The sequence below is a fragment of the Protomyctophum parallelum genome (genome assembly GCF_964188405.1).
Source record: "Protomyctophum parallelum genome assembly, chromosome: 13".
NCBI classification, from domain to species: Eukaryota; Metazoa; Chordata; class Actinopteri; order Myctophiformes; family Myctophidae; genus Protomyctophum; species Protomyctophum parallelum.
This window is the reverse complement of record NC_139708.1, coordinates 45,698,751-45,725,913: the sequence shown is the minus strand read 5'-3', so window position 1 is coordinate 45,725,913 and position 27,163 is coordinate 45,698,751. Positions and strand designations below refer to the sequence as shown.

Sequence of the window (27,163 nt, the reverse complement as noted above, 5' to 3'; positions counted from 1 at the left end):
GCACGGATCCTTTTAGATTCGGCAACCAATCAATCAATGGAAATACTACATTTTGAACTTGATCAAAGTAAAGCCTTCATCAATTGTATTTCGCGTGATATGATCAAACACATTAAAACCCCACACCCCCTCTGGTCTCTCCATATCGAATGTTTTCTAAATCATCCAGACCAGGCAGACATCCAGAGTTTGTTTTCTCTCACATCAGGTTGTTCATGTGAACAGAAATAATGTACAAGTAAACCGATATCTTCCAGGGAATGCTACCTCAGTGACCTGCAAATAATAAAAGTACAAGGGAGCCGTTGGGAGTTTATTGAGTTAAGCAACACATTTTGACATCATCTATAAAATGTCCTTGGTTGCCTTGTTCACCATAACACACAGGAGAAACTCAACCTTTACATTCCATCTCTTAACTATAAGACCAAACACATAGGCCTGCCTATAGACTAGTAGTGCCTACAGGTGTGGGGTGGACAAACATACACACACACACACACACTCACCAAACCTTGCCAAGATAAGATACACTTTCAAGTTTCAACTATTTCAGTGCATGGGTAGCCTATGGTTCTCCAGCCCAAGTTATATCAGGATTTGACACACAAATGTGGCTTGTAAAAATAAAATAAAAACTTGGTCATGAAAATTCCAGCATCCAAGATGGACATCAGGGTTCTGTCACACCAGATTGTGCCACTCATAGGTAGTCAATGGGAATGGAGCGCTTTGCTGCCATTTGCGGATAAAAAAAAAAAAAAGCTCTGTTCCCAATTAAATTCATTGGCAGAATCCACCCCGTGCGGTGTGTGAAATGTGCCCTGATCATTAGGTCATTACTAATTCCATCCATCCCATCATACAGTATTTGATTTGAGGGTTTCTTTCTTCAGATGAGACACATAAATGTGTTTGCATCTTACATTTAGATGTAAGATAATGTGAGTAGTAAACCTACCCAAGTAGACATAATGCCATGACAGTGGTGGCCACAGTTCAGGAGGAAAACAATTACTTGAATGCTCCTGGTACATTAGCCCATTTCCAAACCATCTCAAACTTTACTACAAGTGGTCTCAACCCATCCTGCAAATGCCTATGCTTGTACACCAGTGATTATGAATCAGTACAGTTTAAGATTCAGGGGAAGATGCACACTGCAACATTTACTGTATATGTTTGTGTGTATTATTTCCATTTCTGAATATTGTTGGTGACAGTTTGCACAGGGTGAGATGTGGAAAAGCCTGCAAAACACAAAACTGTAAAAGACAGAGCATGCATGGGTTTCTTTGCAAATTTCTTTCATCAAAGAAAAGACAGCATCTGAAAAAAAATATTTCACTCCCGTTAACCCATTTAGGCCTGACGTCGGGAAAAAAAAAAACCTTATTAACCTATTCAAAGATTTGTGCCGCATCTTTATGATTTTTCAAAAATAGCAGACCTACAAGTTCATACGCGCTATGAGCTTGTAGATCTTGTAGAAGTATAACAGAGTGCTTGAAACACCAAAATGGGTTAAAAAATAAAATCTTTGTTTCACCTTCATTGTGTAAAGAATAAAATATTGCAGTGTGCATCCATCAAACTTTAGGCTTTATATGGACCCTGACCGACCGTGCCATAGTTATTCGAACCCTGACCGCGCCATAGTTATTCAAACAGGTGAATCACAAAATCACACTGCCTGGCTTTGGTGCCGCCCGCCACTTCAACAGTTGTGCTCGTCTGCCCGCCCCCTATCTCTGGGCGCTGCAGGCCCGTTCCACGTCAGCGATGGTCTTTGGTGTCTCCGAGGATAGAATCAGGGGTTCTCCGTTGTCTTGGATCACAACATCGTCTTCTATTCGGACCCCGATGCCACGGAATCGTCCAGGGGCCTGGTCGTCGTCTAGACAGATATATAGCCCTGAGTGGGAAGAGAGAGGAGGGTATTGAAGAGTTTGAAATGTGTGTAGCACCAAAACTGTGGAATGCACCCATTGCAGTCAGAACTGCAGCCTCACTCCCAATCTTCCGCTGTAGTCTGAAAACCCACCTCTTCAGACTCCATCATGGCCCATAGCACTTACCCTACCCCCTTAGATAGCATTTCTGTAGACTTAGATAGCATTTGATACAGACTTATAGCATGTTATGTCGACAGCACTATAATTGCATTGTATGTAGTCGTAGCACGTCATAGTACATATGTATAGCATAGTATAGTATAGATGTACGTATAGTTTATATGCAGTGTTGGGCAGTAGCTAGCTACAAGTAGCGAAGCTACATAGCTTAACTACATTTATCAGTAGCTTGATGGTAGCTTCACTCCTTTTGAACCAAGTAGCGTTTTTTGTAGTGTAGCTATTTTTAGACCCAAGTAGTGATGTAGCTTTCAACAAAAGCTATACGTTACAAATTGACTGTTAAATAAAGTTTTGTGGGGGAAAAAAATCCCTGGAAAAAAAACCATTGGTTGGTTTAGATAAGAAGAGTCTGACACAGTTATGTTGTTAAGCAGCAAGAGGATCCCACGCAGCAGCTGTCCTTTTATCTCTAGCACAACACAATTAATTACTCACCTAATGCTGCCTGCAGGTTCCATGTTTAATTCCAGCGTGTGTAACCTACATTATTGTCTAAGTGAAAGTTTTCATATTGTAAATTTGATCGCTAACGTGGTTTAGTGACTATAGTACTTTGACAGCTCATTCATCGTAGCTTGTTTACAAGTCAAACGGACTTCTTGTGCAGAAACTGCCCCATCAAAATAAGAGCCACTTGTATTGATTAGTCAACACTAGTTTTATTTCTAAGTCTACCTACAGGACATTAACATCTCATTTAAGTGCCTGTCAGCATTCTCTGAGTATCCCATCCTCAAATATTCGGTAAAACAGTGCCTATCGAGGCAACAGTCTGTCTTGAGAGACTAGCATTCTCTAGTCTAAATTATGTCTCTCAGCTGGTGTGCAAATGGCTAGGCTGTGGCAATAATAATTAAAATAAAATAACAACTAAAATCGTTAATTTTTTGGAACCATGAACTTTAGTTCAAAACGTTGAATTATGAACTGAATTAGTTCCTTTAAAAAATTTTAACTGTGAACTGAACTATAGTTAATAAAAAAAAGAACTTTCCCAACACTGAACACATGAATCAGCCGGCTCCTGACACCGCAAGGTACATTAATACAAGTAAATGTGAAAAAGTTGACACCAAAAGCCAGACAGAGGGCTTGTTTCCTGTTTGTTTTTTAATAAAAAATCAAACTCAGCATTTTTGCCTGCCTATAGGCTATTTGTTCGGTGGAAACTTGATCATTAAGTTGATAAAAAATATTAAAAAAAAAAGTAGTGTCCATGTAGCTAGCTACTTTTGCCATGTAGCTTATAGTGTAGCTTGCTACAATTATCTGGGGATAGCTTTGTTGTAGTTGAGCTATATTTAATAGAGAGTAACTGGTAGTGTAGCTTACTACATTTTCCAAGTAGCTTGCCCATCACTGTTTATATGTATAGTTTCATTATATAGATATTCCACTGTTACGTTCTTAGCTTACGCATGTTTCATGATAAATGCTTTTTATGTGATGTATTCCCATGCTTTTTTGTTCTTGCTTAATGTAAATCGCTCTGGATTAAGAGCGTCTGCTAAATGCCTAAATTGTAAATTGTAAATTGTAGCACCGACATCTATTCATGTTCGAGAGAAAGTCATATAGCCAAAGTAACATTGCTGTATACACCGCTAATACAAACTTTGTATAATGTTGCTGAAACATGTTTAAAAACTTACACAGCTACTATGGTACTATGGTACTTTTGGGTAGGAACCCCTTTAGGTGTTAGCATTATGTTACGCTTTAGCTATTGAAAAATAGCAGATCTACAAGCTCATAGCGCGCCACCGAGTGGCGCGCTACGAGCTTGTAGGTCTGCTATTTTTGAAGAATCGTGAAAAGTGACATGAAAGTGTTTGAGAACGACTGACATAGAAAAAACTGCTTTTTCAAGAAAACAGTGCGGATTTAGAAGACATTTGCAGAATCGTTCCCAGGTCAAAATGGGTAATTTGAAATGTTATCAGTGACTTTCCATAAAGGCATGCAAATGTGCTGGATCATAAAACTAGTGTTAACCCATTCCGAACGGGCACCCATTTTGGTGTTGGCATCATGTTATGCTTTAGCTATTTAAAAATAGCAGATCTACAAGCTCATATCGCGCCACCGAGTGGCGCGCGGCGCGCTACGAGCTTGTAGGTCTGCTATTTTTGAAAAATCGAAGAACGACTGACATTTTTTTAAAATCTGATCTCAGGTCAGAATGGGTTAATCAGACCAGTGTTTGTCCAGTGGAAACCTCGTATGAATCTGATCTCAGGTCAGAATGGGTTAAGTGTCTCCGTACCAGGCTCTATAGTGATGGCCATCCCTGGCTGCAGCGGCTGTGAACGAGACAGTTCTGGAGTATCGTGGACGTCCATACCCAGGTAGTGGCCGACGTGGTGGGGGCAGTACCTCCTCGCAGCCTGAGAGGAGAGAAAACCAAACATGAACCCAACGCATAAAAAGAGCTTGGTGTGGAATAATCCACAACAAAAGCTGCAAATACATACTGGTGGCTGGCGCGCACGCCTTTCTTTTTGTTTGTCAACTTTTACAGCTGCACAAAAGGGTTGTTGAACAGATTAATATTTGCATCCTTCATTTGTCTCTGAATTTAATGGATCATTATAAAATGGAAAGGTGGACCTACTCACATTACAAAAAGACAAAGTCAAAGAGAAGGTTGCATTTTAAGTCATGGTAGTCGTCAGTAGGCTACTTAATCAAGGATATGAAAACTTAACTGTTATGTTGTACTGTACAGTACATGTTTAAATCCACCATAATGACAAGAAATCCAGCACTGACACAGATGTTAGTGCTTGATTCAATCAATTTGGTAGAAAAGCTTAGTTATAACTGTAAGGCCTACATTTTATACACTTCTTAACAGAGATAAAGCTAGATATCTACACCAAAAAAAAGGGGCACAACTGCAGGCAAGCAGCAGCAGAAGCACAATGTCAAATAGCAGCCTATACTAGAGCTGACAGCTGAGTTTTTATAAGGTAACTGGGCCAGGCATAACATTCTGATCATCAAGTTTATGACCCATGTATTTTTTATATGAAAATAAAGCATTGGAAAGTCTTTAGTGCCTCTTAAGATTGATGCAACCCATCTGAAGGTCATCTATTACAATGTCAAAATATATTATACAAATCTATAACTAAGCCTTCAAGGAAAATAAATTTCTGTAGAATTAGCAGTAGTATTCTTTTACCCAAAACAATACATCATAGTCATAACACATACATAGTGTATATACTTTGCATGTCGGTTTAAAAAAAAAAATCCCAAATGGCATTTCACATCTGCTGCACTCCTTTGATGATGATTTACAGTATGAAGCACTCTGGTGTATGAATAATGGCCAAGGTCCAAGGAAAACCCTTTTCTTTCTGAATATAGATAACTATATGCCACCGTTGCTTTGTGATTGTGAGCGTAACAAATTCAACATTCATTAGTATAATTATATACTCTATTGACAGTTGAGAAAGCAAAGAAGAAAAGGTCAAAGACAAAGGCTAAAGGTGGCCGGCCGCGTTTTTCGGAAAACCGATGGAGAAACACTCCTTTGATGATGATTTACAGTATGAAGCACTCTGGTGTATGAATAATGGCCAAGGTCCAAGGAAAACCCTTTTCTTTCTGAATATAGATAACTATATGCCACCGTTGCTTTGTGATTGTGAGCGTAACAAATTCAACATTCATTAGTATAATTATATACTCTATTGACAGTTGAGAAAGCAAAGAAGAAAAGGTCAAAGACAAAGGCTAAAGGTGGCCGGCCGCGTTTTTCGGAAAACCGATGGAGAAACGCCACTTACAAATCCGAATTTGCGCTTGGTGTGTGGAGACCTTAACAAGCCAATACAATGCAAAAAAAATCATGTCTAATTTTGGTTCACCATCAATGAAAAATGCATAATAGGTGTGTGGTCCACTCAGAAACCAATTGCTGCACATTAGTAGAAACATTTGCGTGTGTGTGTGTGTGTGTGTGTGTGTGTGTGACTGTGTGTGTGTGTGTGTGTGTGTGTGTGTGTGTGTGTGTACACGAGGTGGTGGCTGGTGGGGTCCTCGCTTCGCCCACTTACCGGTATCTCCACATGTATCTAGTGTGAGAGAATAATTGAGATACTGTAGTCCTATTCAAACTGGCAAATAATTATCGGCCTAGATTTAACCCATTTTGACCCGAGATCAGATTAAAAAAATGTCTTCTACATCCTGACAGTTTCCTGAAAAAGCTATGTTTCTATGTCAGTCGTTCTTCGATTTTCAAAAATAGCAGACCTACAAGCTCGTAGCGCGCCACTCGGTGGCGCGCTATGAGCTTGTAGATCTGCTATTTTTCAATAGCTAAAGCATAACATAATGCCAACACCAAAAGGGGTTCCCACCCTGGACTCAAACCCAGGACTCCCACACTGAAAGATCACACATCAACACTAGCCCTAAATGACAGCCTCCTACATGATAAACGAAACAGAGAGTGGGCATCCCAGGTCTAAAACTTATGGAATCTGTGTCGTGACGATGTAGGAATTTGGAATCCATTCATTCGTTCTTTTTGATACCAGTTCATTATTCTTTGTCTTCATGAAGAATTAGCATGTCAAGTCTGCTATGCGTTTTGAACAGACGCCTCCCCAACCGCTACAAATCATTCATTGTTCCATTTATTACCCTACAGTTTTACTCCCAAACCTTTCTAGAGAGAGTAAGTTCAGATTTTCTTTCTTTCTTTCTTTTTTTTAAAGGAAAACCCAAGTTGAACAAATGTACATTAAGCTTTGGTTTGGCTCGCTCATTTTATTCCCCTGAAATAAACCGCTGCAGGAAAGGAGTGCCTACTATTATAGGTAGTCACAGTGGTATATTGTGCTTTATGAAGGTTGTAATTAGGTCACTATTTCATCGTTTAAATTGGCCAGAGAAGCTTATGGCCATTTCCTGACCACAAACCATCAGCCAAAGGGTAAAAATAAACACTTAATATAAACAAAGATTCCTCAATGTTACGCCAGGCTCAAGGAATGATAGTGTGATGATAGCGCTAAATGCAGTTTGCTGTCAGGATCCTGTATGATGGTTACTCTTTTATTTGTTGTACTTCCCACAACTACAGAGGGAACACAGGTTCTATTTTAGGCAAAGCGTTTGGAAAACGGTAACCCGGGGGAAGTAAGGTGACATGTCCTAGACTCTATTCCCAGTTTTGGATGGCGAATATGATCGCAGCCATATCATGATAAATATGTAGATAAAAATGTATTCATTACTTTAAAAGCATTGTTAACATTTTAACACATTCTGACCGGGCACCCATTTTGGTGTCGGCATCATGTTATGCTTTAGCTATTGAAAAATAGCAGATCTACAAGCTCATATCGCGCCACCGAGTGGCGCGATACGAGCTTGTAGGTCTGCTATTTTTGAAAAATCGAAGAACGATTTTTTTTTTTTTAGAATCTGATCTCAGGTCAGATTGGGTTAATCAGACCAGTGTGTGTCCAGTGGAAACCTCGTATGAATCTGATCTCAGGTCAGAATGGGTTAAGAGCTTTGATTCACATTTGATCACACTCCTTTATGGCACACAAAACGCCTGACTTTATTTGCCAGGCCAATGAAAAACAATGCAGTACAAATTAATACTGCTCCATAAACACGGGGAGAACTACGGTATGTGGTCAAGAGAGTTTACATCCCACGTTTGAGACTTGATCAAATACTTGTTGAGTTTAATAAATGTGCCCCTGGAGTGGTGCAAGGTTACATTCAAATTGGTCAGTAGGGACCTGTGTAAGGCAGGGAGTACGGACGGAGACATTGACACTGGGCCAGGGTACCTTATAAATTATTGTCCTTCATAATGTTACACATGTCTCATAACACCACATTTGGCAACACAAATTCAAGAGCTATTGCCTGGTTTTCTATTAAAAAACATACATAATAATGCGCCGTCATTTGATATTCATCCTTTTAAATTCAAATGTGCATGTATTTACATGGCAGACTGTAGGCTCAACCGTGCTCAAAGCCATGCTTTGAGCACATACCTGTAATGTTGTGAGTTTGATTCCCAGCTCAAAGTTCGAAAAACGTTTTCCCAGTTTGAAAAAGCCCTGGATGGAGTCTACACAAGAATGCTACGAATGGCACTAGGTGTCACATGGACGGACCGCATCAGAAATGTGGACCTCTATGGGGACCTACCACGGGTCACAGACAAAGTCAGAGAGAGAAGGATGAGGCTGGCAGGGCACTGCGTCAGGCACCCAGAACTTGAGGCAAGTAAATTGACCCTATGGGAGCCAACCCAGGAGGGGAAAGAAGCGTACCACCTATATGTAGACGTGCTGCGGCGCGACAGCTTGGCTGAAAACACTGAAGAGCTCAAGAACCTGATGTTGGATAGGAATTTGTGGAGGGCAGCGATCCGGGAATCCCGAGTTGGTGTTGGCTAGACCTCACTCTCGCAGAACACAGATTCCCAGCTCAGGGTATTCTTCATCCATACTCTCTGTACTCACTTTCCTGTCACTAGTCACTGTTCTACCCCAGTTAGACAAGGTCTAATAATGGAGTAGCTTCCATGTACAGTAGAATGTGGATGTCATGTAATGTAACCAGTATCAGTCAGTACTAGGAGTATGTTTGAAAAAGTATAAAACATGAGAACAAATATTCAGGCATCTGAAATGTGGCACCCATTTGCCCAGTGGTTTGTGAAATGAATTAGCTATGGACAAACAGACAGTAAAAAGTCATATGATTTGTCACACAGGTTACCGCAGTGAAATGTGTTCTCCTCATTTGACCCATCTCTTGGAGCGGTGAGCCGCAGCCAAGGAGCGGTGAGCTGCAGCCGTGCCGCGCTCAGGAATCATTTGATTAGTAGATTTGACCCCCCAAACCAACCCTTTGATGCTGAGTGCCAAGCAGGGAGGCATTGGGTCCCATTTTTACAGTCTTTGGTATGACCCGGGCCGGGGATCGAACCCCGACCTCCCAGTCTCAGGGCGGACACTCTAACCACAAGGCCACTGTCTGGTCTTAGTCAGACAGACACATACAGTGGACACTTGGACCCTACAGCGCCACATGACATCATAAAAGTATATTATATATACAATGTCTTGTACCTTCAGGACATCAGCATCGCTGGTATCGGCCTCTAAGATGCCCAGCCGTTTGAGCTGTTGCCCCAGCAGAGCCAGCATGGTGCTGTAGATGTGATCCAGACTGACTCCTGGGGAACAGAGAGACAGACAGGACCGCTGGACCTCCAGCACAGCCTCATAGAGCTCGGCCTGGGCCGGGCTGAACCTGGGAGGAAAAAGAGAATTCAAAGCAGTGTTGATTTCGTCGACTTGTAAGGGCCGATTCATACTCCTATTTTAGAGCCGAATAAAAGTCGGTTCGGCTCTGTAGAGCCTACAATGTGACGTCATTTGAGGTTCGGGGGGGGGGGGGGCTGGTACCGTCCTAAAGTCGGCTCTTCGGTGCTACTGAACATTTCTGACGAGCCGAAATAATTTCGGCTCTACAGCGCCGAAACAGCGGTAAAATAGGAGTATGAATCGGCCCTAAAACTAAGACGAAAAATGTTCGTCGACTCCCTTTTTCCACTGATGAAAACTAAATGGAAACTAAGCTATGATGACTAAAACTAAGACTAAATATACTGACAATTTCGTCAACAAATAAAAACTAGACTAAAATGTTAGGAAGGGACTAGTGGACAAGAGATCCAGTATAAGTAAATTTACAATTAGTTTTCACTTGCTGAAAATAGACGATCTACAAGCTCACAACGCGCTGCGACGCATTGTGAGCTTGTAAATCGGCTATTTTCAGTCAAGTGAAAAATGACGAAAAATGACATTACGACGGCATCAAGGCCCTCCAAAATACATTTTGTTCGATTAAATCAACTGTAGATTTAGTCGACTAAAACTAGACTAACACATTCCGGGTGACTAAAATGTGACTAAAACTAAATTAAAACTATTCAAGAGACTAATGACTAAAACTAAAAGATGCTGCTAAAAACAACACTGCCAGGTTCAAATGACTCCTACTGGTCCACACCCACAACACCAGAGGGAGTGCAACAAACCATGTACAACCCAGATTCGGCTCAAACAAGGGACAAAACTATTTTCGCTCCTATGCTATAAAAATGTGGAACGCCCTACCAACAGTCATTAAGACATGTGAATCCCTTGACTCCTTCAAAACGGCTCTCAAAGGTCACCTACGGACGGCTGCAATTCGAAACTGGCCTCTGTAAAATCTGAATCCCCCCCCCCCCCCCCCTCGCTGTAAATGTTTCTTTTCCCTTTTTACCTCCTTTATGATGAAATCCTGTTCTGTTCTTTAACTATATAGAAGTGTCTATTTGTACGTCTCTAAATGTTTTGATGAATTGAACATGGTGGACCCTCTTGTAAACGAGTGTAATGCTTAATTGGGTCGTCCACTCACAGTTAACAGTCTTTGTATTGAGTTTGTGCTTGAAATGTACTGTAATTCTGCAAACTGTTAACAGTTTGACTGCGGAAAACGATTTACCGGACTTTTAATCAACCCCCCTTCACTGCCGAGATTGTTGTATTACCTTTAGAGCATACGCTGAATTATTTGGGTTTTTAATCCGCGAAAATCCAGCAAAAAAAGCTCCCCTGGTTTGTTATGATCCGAGTGTAGCATCCACCATCTTGGTGCACCCGGAAGACGCACACAAGACTGGTCTCAATGAGGCGTTGCACCCCATTCGTTTACATTGGCCTCAATTTCCCAGAAGCCCTAGCAGCCCACAGCATGTGACGATTTCCGGTTTCTTTATCACAACAGATGCACCTACTCTCTTTCTCCGCGGCGAAGAAGAATTTTCTTTTTTTTGTTTACATTACGGCGGATTAAACACATAAAACAAAACTCGCGTATGTCCGATATGGCAGCGACATTAACCTGGAGTAATCCATTCAAAGCACGGAAACTGTTAAAAAATAAATCAATCAATCAATCAGTCAGTGGTGCGACTTACCTTCCATTCACTGGCCACGTGCGTGTGACATCACTGACATAACCAAAGTATTCACAGCCTCCATCAAGCAAAACCATCTCCCCATCCTGAGGGAGAACAACAGATACAAATCTTGTATTTATTTATTTATATGGTTAATTTCATCGTTCTCCATTGATAATAATACTAATAAAACGTACCAAGCAACCAAGATACAAAATAACTTAAGACCAAATAAAATCAGCAACAAAAAAATTTAAACATGGATTTTTATGAAGATCGTGGACAATCGGATGTAATCGAAAGTACAACAAAAACAATACTAAATTGTAGCATTATAGAGCGGCGCAGTCCCTCCCCCTTTCAGAACAACGAACGGCCCAGGAAATGAAATGCAATGCATTCTGACCATAGGATTTTCTTTAAGTATTCATTTAAAGACGGTTACGCAAAGCCAACTCGGATCGTGACAAATCATGACAATGTTTTGGGCCGATCAAATAATTTATAAGAAGAAAAACAAAACAAATAGTGTTGTCTCCTGCCTTTATTTTCTTCTTTCTAATGATTTGATCGGCCCAAAATATTGTGCTCATTGTCATGATTTGTCACGATCCGAGTTGGCTTTGTCCGCGGCGTAACCGTCTTTAAATAAATACTTAAAGAAAATCCTATGGTCAGAATGCATTGCATTTCATTTCCTGGGCCGTTCGTTGTTCTGAAAGGGGGAGGGACTGCGCCGCTCTATAGAGCGTCGCAGTCCCGCCCCCTACCAGGGCCCAGGAAATGATTCTCCGTTCATTTTCCTCATAGACATTTCAAAAAGTATTTATTTAAAGACTGTTACGCCACGGACAAAGCCAACTCGAGTCGTGACAACTCATGACAACAAAAACAATATTTTGGACCAAACAAATAATTACAAAGAAGAAAAAAACGGCAGGTTACAACACTTTTTTTGTTGTTTTTCTTCTTTGTAATTATTTGTTTGGTCCAAATTATTGTGTTTGTTGTCATGAGTTGTCACGACTCAAGTTGGATTTGTCCGCGGCGTAACAGTCTTTAAATAATTATCTTTGAAATGTCTATGGGAAAAATGCATTGGCAATCATTTCCTGGGCCTGGCCAAGGAAGCTCTTAAGGCTCATACATAGTCTGGTTTTACGGTGGTGGGGTGACCACCGAACTACAACATGACGTCACGAGCCGCGGTGAAGAGCAAACCACCGCCACCGCTCCAGCCCTTCTCTCTGTTTTTACTCACCACCGCTCAACGTTATTTCAGCTCCGGTGGTCAGCTCACCACCGGAGCGGTGGTCACCTTACCACCGAAAATACAGACTATGAATAGGCCTTTAGAAGGAAGTGAAGTGGTCACGTGACTGGGCTGCGCCATGACACTTTCATGTACACTTTCATGGGAGCCAAACTCACACAGGAAGTGCAATGAATACATGGCAGTGAATGGAGCCGGCTGGACCAGCTCATAACAAACATTATTCATGAACAATTGAGACCTTTTGTAAAGTAATCACTTCTGGAAAATAACAGAAGACATATCACAGGTTGTTTTCTAATCACTTACTTTTCGATGTGCACAGAGTGCACAGTATATAATTTTATCTGAGGATCTAAACAGCAGCAGGTATCGTTTCTGGCTCCGAAGTATCGCAATATTTGGCTGCCAGACAGTAAACGGTGGGAAGTATCGCGATACTTGGTGCGTTCAGAAATGTACTTTGTACTTTATGGTATCTCTATTTTTATAGAGATACCATACCTCTATAAAAATTACACAGTGTACACATCGAATAACAACACAGCAGACAATAATGTGTTACATGTCTTCTGTTATTTTCCTAGAAGTGATTACTTTACAAAAGGTCTCAATTGTTCATAAATAATGTTTGTTCATGAGCTGGTCACTGAGCTCTCATTGACTCCAATGCATTCTGCCAAACTTCCGGGTAGTTTGGCTCCCATGAAAGTGTCCATGAAAGTGTCATGGTGCAGCCCAGTCACGTGACCACTTCACTTCCTTCTCAGAGCTTCCTTGGGTCTGGCGTCGTCATGACAGGGGGCGGGACTGCGACGCTCTATAAGCACAGTATAGTAAGCTTGAAATGTGTAAAATAAATTAAATAAATGAAAAACAATTCACTCTTTACCTTGACAACCTGGTTGTTGTTGATGTAGTGCAGCGTGTTGGCACGGTTTCCTCCTGCAACCACAGGGGGATAGGCCAGGAAGTTGGCGCCATGGACACGACTCTCAAAATCAAACTGAGAGAAAGTTCCCATGAAATTCCTTCTAGTTTGACAATACACGCAGTGTCTGTGTGGTCAGGCTAGTGTCTGTTAGCCTGGCTAATAAGCCAGACTCAAATCACACTGTCGTGTGGTATTTGAGTCTGGAGATGCTGTGTATGGACCTTGTTTCCCGGGGGGGCGGGTTCAAACATTTTCTCTTTGACGCAATTGGTCAGAGCTACTGTCAGTCGAAGAAGGTCTCAAGCGTTGAGCGTCACTGTACCAAAGCCCGCCCATATTGCATTCCGTGTCCCGATTGGCCACACCAGTTCTCTGGTGTAGGAAATGGGCGTACAATTGAGCCTCTCCAGACAACGGCTGATTCGGTCTGGCTTATTAGCCAGGCTAGTGTCTGTGTGGTCAGGCTAGTGTCTGTGTGGTCAGGCTAGTGTATGTGGTCAGGCTAGTGTCTGTGGTCAGGCTAGTGTCTGTGGTCAGGCTAGTGTCTGTGTGGTCAGACTAGTGTCTGTGTGGTCAGGCTAGTGTCTGTGTGGTCAGACTAGTGTCTGTGGTCAGGCTAGTGTCTGTGTGGTCAGGCTAGTGTCTGTGTGGTCAGACTAGTGTCTGTGTGGTCAGGCTAGTGTCTGTGTGGTCAGGCTAGTGTCTGTGTGGTCAGACTAGTGTCTGTGGTCAGGCTAGTGTGTCTGTGGTCAGGCTAGTGTGTCTGTGGTCAGACTAGTGTCTGTGTGGTCAGACTAGTGTCTGTGGTCAGACTAGTGTCTGTGTGGTCAGACTAGTGTCTGTGGTCAGACTAGTGTCTGTGGTCAGGCTAGTGTCTGTGGTCAGACTAGTGTCTGTGGTCAGGCTAGTGTCTGTGGTCAGGCTAGTGTCTGTGTGGTCAGGCTAGTGTCTGTGTGGTCAGGCTAGTGTCTGTGGTCAGACTAGTGTCTGTGTGGTCAGACTAGTGTCTGTGGTCAGACTAGTGTCTGTGTGGTCAGACTAGTGTCTGTGTGGTCAGACTAGTGTCTGTGTGGTCAGACTAGTGTCTGTGTGGTCAGGCTAGTGTCTGTGGTCAGACTAGTGTCTGTGTGGTCAGGCTAGTGTCTGTGGTCAGACTAGTGTCTGTGGTCAGGCTAGTGTCTGTGGTCAGACTAGTGTCTGTGGTCAGGCTAGTGTCTGTGTGGTCAGACTAGTGTCTGTGGTCAGGCTAGTGTCTGTGGTCAGGCTAGTGTCTGTGGTCAGACTAGTGTCTGTGGTCAGACTAGTGTCTGTGGTCAGACTAGTGTCTGTGGTCAGACTAGTGTCTGTGGTCAGGCTAGTGTCTGTGTGGTCAGGCTAGTGTCTGTGTGGTCAGGCTAGTGTCTGTGGTCAGGCTAGTGTCTGTGTGGTCAGACTAGTGTCTGTGGTCAGACTAGTGTCTGTGTGGTCAGGCTAGTGTCTGTGGTCAGGCTAGTGTCTGTGTGGTCAGGCTAGTGTCTGTGGTCAGGCTAGTGTCTGTGTGGTCAGGCTAGTGTCTGTGGTCAGACTAGTGTCTGTGTGGTCAGGCTAGTGTCTGTGTGGTCAGACTAGTGTCTGTGTGGTCAGACTAGTGTCTGTGGTCAGGCTAGTGTCTGTGGTCAGGCTAGTGTCTGTGGTCAGACTAGTGTCTGTGTGGTCAGACTAGTGTCTGTGTGGTCAGACTAGTGTCTGTGGTCAGGCTAGTGTCTGTGTGGTCAGGCTAGTGTCTGTGTGGTCAGACTAGTGTCTGTGGTCAGGCTAGTGTCTGTGTGGTCAGACTAGTGTCTGTGGTCAGACTAGTGTCTGTGTGGTCAGGCTAGTGTCTGTGGTCAGGCTAGTGTCTGTGTGGTCAGACTAGTGTCTGTGTGGTCAGGCTAGTGTCTGTGTGGTCAGGCTAGTGTCTGTGTGGTCAGACTAGTGTCTGTGTGGTCAGACTAGTGTCTGTGTGGTCAGGCTAGTGTCTGTGTGGTCAGGCTAGTGTCTGTGTGGTCAGGCTAGTGTCTGTGTGGTCAGGCTAGTGTCTGTGTGGTCAGACTAGTGTCTGTGGTCAGGCTAGTGTCTGTGTGGTCAGACTAGTGTCTGTGGTCAGACTAGTGTCTGTGTGGTCAGACTAGTGTCTGTGGTCAGGCTAGTGTCTGTGTGGTCAGACTAGTGTCTGTGTGGTCAGGCTAGTGTCTGTGGTCAGACTAGTGTCTGTGGTCAGGCTAGTGTCTGTGTGGTCAGGCTAGTGTCTGTGGTCAGACTAGTGTCTGTGTGGTCAGACTAGTGTCTGTGTGGTCAGACTAGTGTCTGTGTGGTCAGACTAGTGTCTGTGGTCAGGCTAGTGTCTGTGGTCAGGCTAGTGTCTGTGTGGTCAGGCTAGTGTCTGTGTGGTCAGACTAGTGTCTGTGGTCAGGCTAGTGTCTGTGGTCAGACTAGTGTCTGTGTGGTCAGACTAGTGTCTGTGGTCAGGCTAGTGTCTGTGTGGTCAGGCTAGTGTCTGTGTGGTCAGACTAGTGTCTGTGTGGTCAGACTAGTGTCTGTGTGGTCAGGCTAGTGTCTGTGTGGTCAGGCTAGTGTCTGTGGTCAGGCTAGTGTCTGTGTGGTCAGACTAGTGTCTGTGTGGTCAGACTAGTGTCTGTGTGGTCAGACTAGTGTCTGTGTGGTCAGACTAGTGTCTGTGGTCAGACTAGTGTCTGTGTGGTCAGACTAGTGTCTGTGGTCAGGCTAGTGTCTGTGTGGTCAGGCTAGTGTCTGTGTGGTCAGGCTAGTGTCTGTGGTCAGACTAGTGTCTGTGGTCAGACTAGTGTCTGTGTGGTCAGACTAGTGTCTGTGGTCAGACTAGTGTCTGTGTGGTCAGGCTAGTGTCTGTGGTCAGGCTAGTGTCTGTGTGGTCAGGCTAGTGTCTGTGTGGTCAGGCTAGTGTCTGTGTGGTCAGGCTAGTGTCTGTGTGGTCAGGCTAGTGTCTGTGTGGTCAGGCTAGTGTCTGTGGTCAGGCTAGTGTCTGTGTGGTCAGACTAGTGTCTGTGTGGTCAGACTAGTGTCTGTGTGGTCAGACTAGTGTCTGTGTGGTCAGACTAGTGTCTGTGGTCAGACTAGTGTCTGTGTGGTCAGACTAGTGTCTGTGGTCAGGCTAGTGTCTGTGTGGTCAGGCTAGTGTCTGTGTGGTCAGGCTAGTGTCTGTGGTCAGACTAGTGTCTGTGGTCAGACTAGTGTCTGTGTGGTCAGACTAGTGTCTGTGGTCAGACTAGTGTCTGTGTGGTCAGGCTAGTGTCTGTGGTCAGGCTAGTGTCTGTGTGGTCAGGCTAGTGTCTGTGTGGTCAGGCTAGTGTCTGTGTGGTCAGGCTAGTGTCTGTGTGGTCAGGCTAGTGTCTGTGTGGTCAGGCTAGTGTCTGTGGTCAGGCTAGTGTCTGTGTGGTCAGACTAGTGTCTGTGTGGTCAGACTAGTGTCTGTGTGGTCAGACTAGTGTCTGTGTGGTCAGACTAGTGTCTGTGTGGTCAGGCTAGTGTCTGTGTGGTCAGGCTAGTGTCTGTGTGGTCAGGCTAGTGTCTGTGTGGTCAGACTAGTGTCTGTGGTCAGGCTAGTGTCTGTGTGGTCAGGCTAGTGTCTGTGGTCAGGCTAGTGTGACATCATGTTGGCATACAATACTAATTCAGAACATAGTAGGGGAGCCAATCAATACTTTTTGGCAATTAATTAGCTAATTACACATGCTAAGAAACAGAAAAAAAATGACAATTTTTTATTTTGGCATTCTGCGAACCCCAGTCTCCAAAATGTAACATTCCAAAATCACGGAAAGTGATTGGCTCCCCTACTAACATTTCAGTTCAACATCGTCATGTCTAAAGAATCTAAAAGGTTTTGCCCATTGATAGATAAGATAGTATAAGGAAATCATAACATGCAATGCTGTAAAAGACCTTTACCTTAGCATAGATCAGAGCTTCATCGATGTCGCCTTGACAAAAAGCCATAGTCTTCCTGAATGCCTGCAGGACAAGAAGATAATTGGAAACCGTTTCCAAATGCCAAGTCAGCATGACTGATCAGGTTTGATTCAGTTCAATATAATAAACACACACTTTCCTAACTTGCAAATGCAAAAATACTGTAATTCTAATATTATATCTTCAATATTGTATATATATTATATATATATTATACCCAAACATGATAAACATGTTTGAGAAGAGGCTGGGGCTGCTACCGTTAGCTACAGTAGCTGTGCTAGCTTTCACAGCGTCTGTATGACTCTATAAAGATCACACCTGTGTGAACTGAGTGGTGCAACTCCCTTCTGGCTCAAGTCTCTTTTCGTCACAACAGATTGGGGAACCCCTGATCTCAAGTAACTTAACCGTTACAAAAGGGCAAGTGGGAACGACTCTCCCACCGCCTATGCCAGCAATCCTCTATGTAAATTATTTACCCCGGCAATGTAGCAGTATCCCAGTGGGAACACAGCTTACTTGGTCATAGCGGACATCATGCTCAACTTAAGCAGTTGTGGTGAGCTTGGTTTTAAAATGGTTTAAAATTGGTTTAAATTGAATTTTAGTTTAAAATGTTTAAATTAAATGAGAAAACAGAGATTGAAACAAAGGGCCTTTGCCAGATTTAACCCATTCTGACCGGGCACCCATTTTGGTGTCGGCATCATGTTATGCTTTAGCTATTTAAAAATAGCAGATCTACAAGCTCATATCGCGCCACCGAGTGGCGCGATACGAGCTTGTAGGTCTGCTATTTTTTGAAAAATCGAAGAACGACTGACATTTTTAGAATCTGATCTCAGGTCAGAATGGGTTCATCAGACCAGTGTGTGTCCGGCGGAAACCTCATATGAATCTGATCTCAGGTCAGAATGGGTTAAATAAATACCTGTGCTGTGATGCGACCAGCCTCGTGCATGAGAGCCACCTCAGCGGAGCTCTTAACGGCCCTGAGGGAGTGCGTAAGAGGCCTGAGAGCGCGTGGCATGGATCCTTCCTCCAGCAAAGGACGGACATGAGTCTGGTGCACACGAGGGTTGGATGGCTGCGAACTGTCATACCACACCGTAGTGCCTGGGAGAGAGAGAGAGAGAGAGATAGAACTGTCATACCACACCGTAGTGCCTGGGAGAGAGAGAGAGAGATAGAACTGTCATACCACACCGTAGTGCCTGGGAGAGAGAGAGAGAGATAGAACTGTCATACCACACCGTAGTGCCTGGGAGAGAGAGAGAGAGATATAGAACTGTCATACCACACTGTAGTGCCTGGGAGAGAGAGAGAGAGATATAGAACTGTCATACCACACTGTAGTGCCTGGGAGAGAGAGAGAGAGAGAGATAGAACTGTCATACCACACCGTAGTGCCTGGGAGAGAGAGAGAGAGAGATAGAACTGTCATACCACACTGTAGTGCCTGGGAGAGAGAGAGAGAGAGAGATAGAACTGTCATACCACACCGTAGTGCCTGGGAGAGAGAGAGAGAGATATAGAACTGTCATACCACACTGTAGTGCCTGGGAGAGAGAGAGAGAGAGAGATAGAACTGTCATACCACACCGTAGTGCCTGGGAGAGAGAGAGAGAGAGATAGAGAGAGATGAAGAAGCGAAGATAAGGAACTGGTTGGAATAACGTGTTCCTTCCACGCGCTACGTCCAACCAGGGAAACTCCCCCCCTGTCAGGTGTAAAGGAGCAACTTGGACACTCAGGCATGAAGGAAGCATGAGTTCAAGTCCGTTGCTCTCCCATTGTCCCCCATATATGGGGACTAGGTTGTGTGTACTACACACCCTCCACCGACCTAGTCCCCAGGATCACATTAGATGATTGACACAGGGGTGAAAAATGGGTTACAAAATCGTGGGATAACATTTTTAAGCAAGAAAAAGAAGCGAAGATAAGCTCATGATTCCCGGCTGGAGCTCCGATAGTCTCTCCTTTCTTCAGTAATTATGCTCAGTAAAGAAGAGAGTTCTGATGGTGGGTTAACTATGGGACTGTAAAACATCCCTCTGAAGCATGACAATGTGTAATGATTTAAACTTTGACTTTATAACACTACTCCACCAAGCTCTCACCTCTGTTGGTGATAAGTAAATAACAGTTATTGACAAAAAAACTTTATTTTATTTATTTGACAGGGACAAAGCTCATTAATCAACATGTCAGTTTTCACATCAATGTAAATGGGCCAGAGTTAGCCAAAGCTAAATTTCATCTGTAGTCCCTGGGCAGGCTCTTAAAAAATTAATGATAAAAGAAAGACAGAGTGTAGGGTGCCTGCACACAACACCATGCGTTGAATTTGATGCCATGTGTGCATATGTGCAGGCACCCACCACTATGTCCATACAAAAACACAGTACAATACAGATAAAAGAGAGACAGTGTGTAGTGTGCCAGCACACAAAACCATGCGTTGATGCAACTCAACTCAAGGAACTAGGAAGCTAGCCTCGCGTGGCCAGACTCTAATCCGCCAGTGCCCAAAAAACGGATAGTCTGGCCAATGCTAAAAGAAAAGAAGAAGCCATAGCTGTAAATTGTTCATTCTGACCGGGCACCCATTTTGGTGTTGGCATCATGTTATGCTTTAGCTATTTAAAAATAGCAGATCTACAAGCTCATATCGCGCCACCGAGTGGCGCGATACGAGCTTGTAGGTCTGCTATTTTTTGAAAAATCGAAGAACGACTGACATTTTTTAGAAACTGATCTCAGGTCAGAATGGGTTCATCAGACCCAGTGTGTGTCCCAGTGGAAACCTCGTATGAATCTGATCTCAGGTCAGAATAGGTTAATAGCGCCACTAACCTTTGAGGCTCTTGAGCACCAAGCCTAGCTCTTCAATATTGTGAACCCTCTCTATGCCACTCAAAGCCTCAGCTCCGTCCTTTCCTGATCTGGGCCCGTCCCAGAGCTCCCTCGCCGGGTCTCTGCGCGGCACAAACAGGATAGCCTGGTCCGGGCGCCCCTTTCCATGCAGAACCAAGGCACTGTCGGGCTCTAGAATGCCACTGAGGTAGAGGAAATCCTGAAAGAAAGATACATAGTGAAGCAGAATTATAGGCCAGTAAAATCTAAGGTTTGTACCCAAAGAAATTGCAATAGTAATCGTTCAAGGGTTTTTATGATCCTTAGGGTCATCCAAATAACATATAAAAGGAATTGTGAATTAAATACTTAGTGGATCATGGTCAATTCAGAGGTTGAAAGTTGGGGTAGCATTAAAACGTACTGTAAGGATCATAAAAAGAAACCTTGAACGATTACGATTGCAATTTATTTTTGCGTCACACCCCTTTTCAGCTTAGATTGACTGGCCTAAATGTCCTTGGGAAACACATTTTACATAAATGCACACCCATACTGTAAGTCACTGACTGCAGTATGCAGTGAATTATTCATTAAATGTCATGTGTGATACAGTACATTACATCTCTCCTCACATATGAAGCATGATTTTTCACATTCCCTACCGTTGCTTGAGGAGACTGGAGAATGGCAATACGTCACATACATAAAAAGTAGTTATCATGAATCATGCGTAAGCTAAGAAACAGTGGAATATACAGTAGGTCTATATAATGGAACTATGCATGTATACTTTATAGTGCTATGTCTATATAAAAATGCTATAAGTCTACATACAATTTTATCCAAGTCTACATAAAAATGTCGGGCTGTGCAAAAGCCAAAGGTTGATATTTTGCCACAAAGGTTGGCACAATAAATGTTTTGATAACATGTGTGTGGACAGTTTGGACCTAAATATGGCACATTGCCATTGGATCACCCAAATCAGTATGGTTCGTCCCTCCTGAGCACATTACAATTCAAGTCTTGTGTGCAAGTGGAACCAAAACGATGTAAAGAGAGCATATTTCAGACTATTAACCGCTGAAATATATACGTTGTTGTTGACCCTGGTGGATTTCTTTCTCTCTGGACAAAATCTATAGGTCTACAGTTCGTAGCCTTCACCAAAATACAAGAGTTAGCGTGAACGTGAGCCTATAGATCTGCTATTTTCATTGAATGTTCACACTACACCAGAATAGATAATGAATTGCATTTTTATAGCGCTTTTCCAAGTGCTCAAAGCGCTTTACAATGGTTCATTCATTCATACATTGGGAGGTGAAGCGGCGAACAGTCGTGCACACACAAATGGTGGCGAGCTCACACCGACCGACTCATTGGAGGCAGTGTAGGGCCCTTTTTGAAAGTAGCTACTCGCCACTCGCCCTACACACTTCCACTTCCACCAGCATTCCCCTTCCATCCAGTGCCGTCTATATTATTTATATATCTATGCTCAAACCAAGTGGAAGTGTGCAGGGCGAGTGGCGAGGAGCTAGTTTAAAAAAGGGGGTAGGGTTCAGTGTCTTGCCCAAGGACACTTCGACATGTAGACAGGAGGAGCCGGGATTCGAACCTCTGACCCATGGATCATTGGACGACCTGCTCTACCTCCTGAGCCACAGCCGCCCCAGAATAGAGACACTAGACTCCATGTGATTCCCTTCTCTCATACATGTTTGGGAGCCTATATATCCTCCACTTTTTGCCGTGTATGTCAGTATAGTATGTGGAGAAAAAAAAAGTCAAAGTATTTAATATGCAACACAAAGCAAACAAAAAACAAGTAAATTAAGTCAGAATGACAAAAAAAAAAAATGCAACTTGAAATCAAATGCCCACCTGGTGCTGGTGGAAGGGGTAGGGGATGTCATTAGTCATGTAACGGGTCGGGTGTGACAGAACAATGACCACATGAGAACCAGAGACGACAGAGGGTCCGAGCCGCTCGGCCTGGGCTTCGATGAGGGAGGCCAGCCTGTGTCTGCGGAGTTCATACTCTGTCTGGGTCAAGCCTGGAGTTACCTCACCTGAGAGGAACAGAGTGGGGGCACAATATGTTAAAACGCCATAATATAGAGCGTCGCAGTCCCACCCCCTTTCATGACGACGCCAGGTCCAGGAAATAGTTTTCAATGCATTTTTCCCATAGACATTTCAAAACGTATTTATTTAAAGACCTTATAAGCATATAAAGTTACAACACCAACTTTGATGATGCTGTATTGCTTTGTTTTAAAAATATAAGGTTTTCTTAATTTCCTGAAAAATGAACCTTTTGGAGTTATGCACATTACATGCACAATTATGTACAGTATATGCACTCATTACCCTCACACATCTGGAACTGGTGCTCATTGATAAGCTAATGTATGGTCTCAGACAAGATCTTATATATTTACACTACACTGTGTGTGTGTGTGTGTGTGTGTGTGTGTGTGTGTGTGTGTGTGTGTGTGTGTGTGTGTGTGTGTGTGGCAGCCACGTCTATGGCTGCCACATTTTAATTTTAATTTTTAAAGTTTGTTTAGGGTAGTTATGATGTACTTTTTTGCCAGCAAAGCAGTAAATGACAACGTAAGACATCACCTGGCTGATATACTGTAAATACTAGTGAGTGACATTTTGTCATATTATTATACATCACTTAATCACTCACTCTTACTTAACCCATTAAAACCGGTAAAGCAGTTTAGCTATACAATAGCAACACACGTGTTTCAGAAAACTCTTAGAATTTAAAACAGTGGTTTAGAACAGTTCTCAATAACAAGCTCATAAGAGTGGAAAATATTGTGAGCTTGCATATCTGCTAGTTTTGAACATTTGACTTTTTTTTTCTCTTCTGGGGGTCCCTCTCTGGCACAAAACATTTTCAGATGGGAGTCCACAGACAAATACAAAAATACATCATTTTTATAATTATAACTGAACAGAAACCCGACAGGCGTTAAAGATGGAGAGTTTTAGGTCACATTCCCACCTAATACTTCGGTCAATTTCCTCTTTATCCTGATAAGAAATGGTCTTTCCCCAATGGGACTGATCGGGACGTAAGTCGGGACTTGATCACCCCGGCTGGGTCGCCTGAGTGAGGGGTATGATGTTCGAGAGACCCGAAACCCTGATGACCTTGGCATACATCACTGAGGATACATCCCAGGTGCATCCATGCGATGTTTTTTGTTATAGTTATTCTATTTATAGTCATACTCATAGGAATAGACTATGTGACAACCAGGTATAGTCTGGTGACCACCGGAGAGACGGGTGACAGCCGGAATGTAGACAGCACCCGGGTGAGCAGTATGGGTTAGCGCCCCAGCCTGTGTCCTCCGTGAGGAGGAAGCCCAAAAACGCTCGGTGAGGCCTTTAGGAGGGCCACTCAAGCCGCAAGCGGAGCCTGCAGCACCACCTTGCTGCTCAGGTGGTGTCTGCGGAACCATTGCAGCTTCTTAGGAATCCACCACTCCTGAATGAAGTGTCTGGTGCTGGGACTCTGGTGCAACACACAGGTCCTGGGCCTGGTGAGAGCAGGAGTGGTCCTGGTTAGACGTAGGAGGGGCCCGGACAGGAGTCAACCCGCAGAGCATAGTTCTTCCATGCGCCAGAAGCGTACCTCCCAGCTAGTAGTAGTAGTTCTGGAGTAGTTCCAACGGATTGTGTGGCCTTGGTTTTTCCCTAATGGGACTTATCGAGGGTAGCTACTGGGACGTAAGTCGGGACTTGATCACCCCGGCTGGGTCGCCTGAGTGAGGGGTATGATGTTCGACAGACCTGAAACCCAGATGACCTTGGGATACATCACTGAGGATACGTCCCAGGGGATGACCTTGGGATACAACATTGAGGATACGTCCCAGGTGCATCCATGCAATGTTTTTTTGTTATAGAAATACTTCTACCTACTACTTCGGAGCTTATATAAATTGCATACCAAATGAAACAGGCTCAGCCCTACATCATTCTGACATGAAAGTGTATCCCCTGCAGGGGGCAGAGCGAGGCAGAGAGAGAGAGCTGGAGAGAGAAGGCAGTAAACATTTGTAGATTTCAGACTTCCCTGTATTCACACCTCAAAACAACCTGTTCAACCTGTTCATGCTACTAACACTGCCAGTACTGCTGTCTACTTCTGACCCCTGTTTCAAGTCACTGTACTGTACTAGTCTCAATATGCTTGTCCAGAAAGAGTTGGGGGATGGGGGAGTGGGTGGGAGAGGATGAGCAAGCTAACTGTAATATTTTCTATTGTGCACTGTCTATTTGTGTAACTGCACTGTACTGTATGTAATGTTTTTCCCTGTGTATGGGACCCCCTCTAAAATGAGATGCTGCATCTCAAGGGGCTATCCTTTCAATAAAATTCTGACCAAAAACATTCTGGCCTTTATAAGCTGTTGCAGTAGGCAGTAGACATTCATAAGTTACAAATTGTTGGAATGTCACACTTCTTCTTACCCCCGACCAGAACTACAATGGGATGGACGGTGTCCATTACTGAAATTACTGAATGTTTCTACTGTAAATTAATGAGCTCCAAGCAGGAGACCTTGAGATGCAGCCACGGTCACATAAGGGCTACATATAACCTCTGCATCACTCTGACACAAACAAGCATAAATGCTAAATAAATCAGGTACAGCTGACGAGTCACAGATGAATCAAGGATGTTTCCATGTCAGTGTGTAAAAGAGACACCATACTGCTGTGTTCATTTCTAACGCCATCCTGTGAATCAGTCACTTTTAATTAAACTACTTGAACTCTAGTGTGCCCTGCCCACCTTATGCCATTTGGCAAAAATAGCATCTCTACAAGCTCACAACAGGTGGCAACACGTTGTGAGCTTGGAGGTTGGCTATTTTGTTTGCAAGTGTGTACTATAGACAAAGTATTGATCTAAAGATTTTCAAGGTTTCTGGATAGGCCCTGCCAATATAGCCTCGCAGTGGCCAGCTACTACCAATATGAGACTCCGAGGGAATTCTTTTTGGGAGCACCGGCTGTATCGTATCCGCAGATTCTCACTAGACCGGAGCATAAAACTTAGCAGCCACACGTTTTTGTTTCATAGAAATCCACCGTAGACATATGAGCTGCTTTCTGTCAGTAAACTTATGTGTGGAAGCGCTCGTTGGAAATCACTTAACACAACAGTCCTGCGTAGTGCATACCACATTGTATTGACAGAAAGTAGCTCATAACATGGAACACGGAATGCATTGACAGAAAGTAGCTCATAACATGGAACACGGAATGTATTGACAGAAAGTAGCTCATAACATGCCTACAGTGGATTTTGACGAAACAAAAACTTGGCAATATACAAATAGGATAATCCAAGCTTTCCGTGCAGCTGCAATGTTGGCGAGTTTATCGTTGTTTGATACAATCAGATTCAGATCAGACTTTTCTGTTTGGATGTATGGGCTGTCAAGGCCAAGGGTTGGTATTGCAACTCTTATCATCGTACGTTACGGTTAGCTCGTCCATATATGACGTACATTCTCCATTCATTGTAAATGGGAATTTAATGTTTGTGTAAGACGATAATCTACACGAATAGCTGAATATAGGAGGGGCTAGCGCCCCTAAAAATTTTAATCTATGAGTCGCTTGCGGCTACATAGAACTGTAAAACAAGTTGATCCCAGTCAAGGGGTCAATGAAATATAGGTTTATGTGGTTGAGGAATGAGCTGATAAGATTGAATGCTGGTAACATACTATTACTGTACACTGCAGCCAATTGCACAGTCAATGTACTTACAGTAAGTAACTTACTACTCACCATATTTGATGAGGTGAGGGTGCGTGAATGGGCTTGGCTGTCCCAGGTAACGAGGGGGAACGGTCTTCGGTTTTAGACCTCCAGGTTTCACTGAAATCTTCCTGCACGGGCACCACACACATCCTATAGAGCAGACCGTCACACAGCAGATTGATTCTAATGTGAGGTGTCCAGCTTCAAGAGTTCACATTCCTACTGACGTCTGCAGAGAAGTCACTGAAGAGGCTGCAGAAACTGTCACACACTTGCAACATTAAATGCATGATTTTGTAGGTCAACAATGAGCATGCAGGCATAGATAGACCTAGAATGTCTGTGATCATTCATATACTTCATGGAATACTAACTGCCAACTGTATGAAACAACAGGAGACATTCTAGGGCTAGACCTCTCATATCTCATTTTGAAGGATGTAGCCTATTTGACGTTTCATTTACAGAATAGAATGGTGAAAGTAAACAACACCTCGGTAAGGCATTGAACCCCTACCATGAAATGTTCTATGAGCAGGGCCTGGCTGTAAACAAGTTATTGAGCTTAGTCCAGTTACCCTGGGTAAACATAGTACCTTTCCTTTCCTTTCGGTGACATAAAAAAGCGTCTGCACTATAGTATCTGCATAAGATAACATTTGTCGTTATCTTAACGTTATCTGTCATCTTAACGTTCTGAACAAAATGAAAACCTACTCAAAATGATCACGTCTCTCACCTCGACTCCTCCAATTAGAGCGTGACAGGACCTTGACAGCCGATCTGACGAGAAGGTTGGGTGAGGGCAACATTGTGTAGGGCAGGCGAGACCGATCAGTCAAAGCCCATGGTGTGTGGTTTTTTGAGACGTTTGCAGCGGTCAACAGCGGATCAACATGGACGTGATCACAGTGGGAGGCCGACTCGGTTCGAATGACATGCCGGCGACAATCTGTTGACTGTATGCCTACCTGTCAAATAGCCACGCAAAGTGCCAATGGACACACGAACTGTTATATCATCATAATCATCATGTCATGATGAACACTTGCTTGCTTGGTTTCTGTTAAGGTGACTGGGCCCTTCCCTTTAAGGCCCTCCTTCCGATTGGCGGAGACGGAGCCACATCCGCCCTCTGATTGGACTAAAAGAGAGCGTGA

General features: G+C 43.6%; 1 protein-coding gene across 2 annotated transcripts; it reads right to left on the bottom strand.

Moving 5' to 3' along the window:
* Positions 1–327: 327 nt before the first annotated feature.
* Positions 328–27,075, bottom strand: xpnpep3 (X-prolyl aminopeptidase 3, mitochondrial). 2 transcript variants are annotated; one of them, XR_014570115.1, is made up of 12 exons: positions 26,743–27,075; positions 26,031–26,153; positions 22,080–22,267; positions 20,190–20,409; positions 18,262–18,446; positions 17,307–17,369; positions 13,320–13,433; positions 11,173–11,258; positions 9,266–9,449; positions 4,405–4,525; positions 1,516–1,915; positions 328–1,347 (listed from the first exon to the last, which is right to left on the bottom strand). XR_014570115.1 is itself a non-coding variant. In XM_083779449.1 (11 exons), exons 1-11 carry the CDS (start codon positions 26,813–26,815, stop codon positions 1,746–1,748), a joined length of 1,527 nt encoding a protein of 508 aa, XP_083635575.1. In that variant the 5' UTR covers positions 26,816–27,075; the 3' UTR covers positions 328–1,745. The 2 variants fall into 2 exon arrangements, 1 of the variants encoding a protein (XP_083635575.1); XM_083779449.1 differs by having other exon boundaries at positions 328–1,915.
* Positions 27,076–27,163: the final 88 nt, after the last annotated feature.